We start from the raw sequence: 3,533 nt of genomic DNA, 5'->3' as shown, positions 1-3,533 counted from the left end.
ATATGTACTCCCTGATTGGAACAGCCAAGATGGCACACTGATATGTACTCCCTGATTGGAATAGCCAAGATGGCACACTGATATGTACTCCCTGACTGGAAGACTTGTTAGAATGTGCCAGTAGTCACAGAGATGTCTTTATGTCAACGACACTTGTACCATAAAGAGATTAACAGTCTAAAAATAAAAATGAGTCCTTTCATATGTGAAAGCCAATTAAAAAAATTCAAAGCTATTTACTTTTATTATGTGTGTGCACTGTGTGCCTGTTATGCTGGCAGAGGCCAGAAGAGGGCATCGGATCCCTTGGAACAGGAATTGTCGATGGTTGTGAGCTATCATGTGACTGTTGGGAACTGAACCTCTACAAGGGCAGCTATTGGGAATCTCCAGCCTCCCTTGAGAAAGATTTAAAGCTCAGAAAAGGCCGTCCAAGAACCATTGCTGGAACAGTTGGCTATCCTGTGTGAAGAAAATTCAACCATACCTTACTTTCAGGTTTTTTTTTAAATTTTTATTATGACAGAATAACATGTCATACCATGTTTTCAGAAAGACAGTTCAAAGAACACACGCACAGATGCAGAGCTGCAAGACTGATGGGAAAGAGTTGGCTTCGCTACACTATTGTTTGTTTGTTTTAGTCCAGAACCAAAAAGAACGACTAGGCAAATTGGAATTCATAAAAAGACAAAGCTTTTCCTCAGAAGACACTTTTGGGATACCTCAAGTGCAAACATGTTCCGTACAAATATGCACAGGTTGCAAAGACAAGCCCCAGAGTACAGAAGATGTTTGCCAAGCATGTATCTAATTAAAGGCTTGTATATCCAGAATATTTTTTAAAACTTTCAAAAATGAAGAATAAAGAAGAAAATTTAGTTAACACACCAGGAAAAGATTTTAACTAACAAAGATCTATGGATCAAATGAAAAGTGGCTGAACAACATTACTCACTAAGAACGTGTGGCATGAGGTTCTCAGCTTCTTGTCACTAACAGCACACACCAGCTGAAGAGAGAGGTCTGCTTGAGGTGTCAGCATTGTGGGTCCATGATGGTGGGCACGAGGGGGCAGTTCCATCATGGCAGCCAGGAGGCAAGAGTGGAGCAGTAACGGGAGAGGCAGGATAAAGCCCCCAGCATGCCCAGCCACCTGCTTCCTCCGGTCCTCACCTCTGCCACTTCTGCCACCTCTGTTACCTCCCAGCAGTCCACTCAGATTCTAAATCCAACCCAGGTTTAGGGCTTAAACTACTCATTAGTCATGATATAATTTCTCTAGAAAAGCTTGAGGTCTGCTTTACTGATCTCCCCAGAAGTCTGCCAGCTCAACCCACTTAACCATCACAATGGGACATGCTAATTAGAATGGCTAGGGCTGTACCCATGACCACAGCAAGTGTGGATGAGATGCAGAGGGCCGGAAAGACTCACTTAAACACTTCAATGTATGTTTACCACATGCATTTAGAGGTGTTTACCCATGATAATAGGAAGCTTGTGTCCTTCTGAAGACTTGCACACAAATGCTCACAGCATCGTGATTTGTAATAGCAGAAAGCTGGAAGCGACACGCTTTCCCACCCCCAGTGAGTAGCACTTAACAGGCCAAACACAGGTGACTGAGTCACTGTTAAATGCTGGAAGCAGGCCAAGAAAGAGCACGGACTGCATACATCCCATTCCTACAAATCCAAAACACAGCAAGCCCAATGACAGGAAGCTAGGTCGGAGGAGGAAGGAGAAGCTTAAGATAAGTTCTCAGTATCAGTGGGGTAAAGTCCAGATCCATGCATGCTGATACTTATAAATTATATGCTTTAAGTAGTTTGTGTTGATTCTATAAAGTAGTTCACTAAAAAAGGAAAACTGGGGCCTGAAGAGGTGGCTCAGTGGCTAAGAGTACTGGCTGCTCTTCCACAGAACCCAGGCTTGATTTCACAACACACAACCATTTGTAATTCAAGTCCCAGGGGATCTGATCTTTTCTTCTGCCTTCCAGGTGCACTACATACATGTATTCATAGCCATATACACAGGCAAAACAGCCTCATACAAAAACTAGAAAAACTTTTTTTAAAGGAAAACTGAACTTTGTGTTGAGGTGGATTCTGGTACGGCTGGAAGTTGAGTGGAGTGAGCCAGGGATGGTCATGGTTGTTGGCACAGAGGGTTGCTGGAGTAGGCCTTGAGTCCTCACATTTGCCTTCTTAAGGTTTGGCGTGCGCGTGTGTGCGCGTGTGTGTGCATGCGTGCGTGTGCGTGTGTGTGTGTGTGTGTGTGTGCGCGCGCGCGCGCGCGGGGCTCGTCAGGCGCTGTGAAGAGTGACACTCTCCCCTTTCTTTTATAGGAGTGACAGCTCCTTCAGGTTCTTCGTGTTCTTCTTCGTCTATATCTGTCAGTTTGCCGTCCACGTGCTCCAGGCTGCAGGTTTTCATAACTGGGGAAACTGGTGAGTTGTTTACTGTTGCTAATTTAGGATTTGTGTAACTTGGTGTCCTAGCGAGTTAACAGAAAAGTCAGATTGGCAAAAGCAAAAAGAAAAACAAAAATGCTTTGAAAACTCAACTGAAAATGTTCTGGAACAAAACGTTGAAAAAACGATTCTCTTCAAAGATTATGCTGCGATGTAAAAATCCAGTGTGTGAGGTGTCTGCTTCACGTCAAACACAAGCGCATCCGGCATTAAGAGGGGCTATGTAAAGACGACCAGAGAGAGGGCAGGTCAGTGTCTGCAGAGAAGAGCTTCAAGAACTGAGAGAGAAAGGGTTCCAGGTTAAGTGTAAAGCATTATTTTAGATAAATACACACACGCGCACACATGCGCGCACACACACACACACACACACACACACACACGTTTGTATTGGGGTTCAGGCTAGAAGGTAATGCAGACCTCTTTCTTATTTTCTCCACGGGGGGGGGGGGTAACCCTGAGTGAGATGATGGGTGGAAGAGCTGTGTCCTTTAAATACCGCCTCACCTTTCTACCTTAGGCAAACTGCCCTCCTTCCAGCCTCTGCATGCATGGGTATGCACAGGTGTACTCTGGTGTGCATGGTACTGCTGTTTGTCATTATGTCCATTAGCATTATGTCTGTAAAGCTGCAGTGAGCGTAGTGGGGGTTGGATTTGTGCTACCTCTGCATGGGGGTGAGTGGCTGGCAGACAGCTCTCAGCAGTTTGTAAAGTGACCAGGGGCACACACTAACAGACTGTGGACCAGGGGGCACACACTAACAGACTGTGGACCAGGGGGCACACACTAACAGACTGTGGACCAGGGGCACACACTAACAGACTGTGGACCAGGGGGCACACACTAACAGACTGGACCAGGGGGCACACACTAACAGACTGTGGAACAGGGGGCACACACTAACAGACTGTGGAACAGGGGGCACACACTAACAGACTGTGGACCAGGGGCACACACTAACAGACTGTGGACTTTAGTTGTTTCCAGTTAGGTCTTGGAAATGGCTTTTTAACTATTATCTTTTTTTTTTTTTTTTTTTTTTTAAGATTTT

General features: G+C 45.2%; 1 protein-coding gene across 1 annotated transcript in view; it reads left to right on the top strand.

Annotated features, from left to right (window-relative positions):
• The window catches only part of Scamp1 (secretory carrier membrane protein 1), a 78,731-nt gene that overhangs the window by 66,329 nt on the left and 8,869 nt on the right, over positions 1-3,533 (top strand). Inside the window, exon 7 of the mRNA XM_021208197.1 lies at positions 2,354-2,455. Within this exon, the coding sequence (XP_021063856.1) occupies positions 2,354-2,455 (102 nt within the window). The remainder of the gene's footprint in view (positions 1-2,353; positions 2,456-3,533) is intronic.

The sequence above is a fragment of the Mus pahari genome, chromosome 11 (genome assembly GCF_900095145.1).
Source record: "Mus pahari chromosome 11, PAHARI_EIJ_v1.1, whole genome shotgun sequence".
Taxonomy (NCBI): Eukaryota; Metazoa; Chordata; class Mammalia; order Rodentia; family Muridae; genus Mus; species Mus pahari.
The sequence above is the reverse complement of the archived record's forward strand: the minus strand, read 5'-3'. Positions and strand labels throughout refer to the sequence as shown.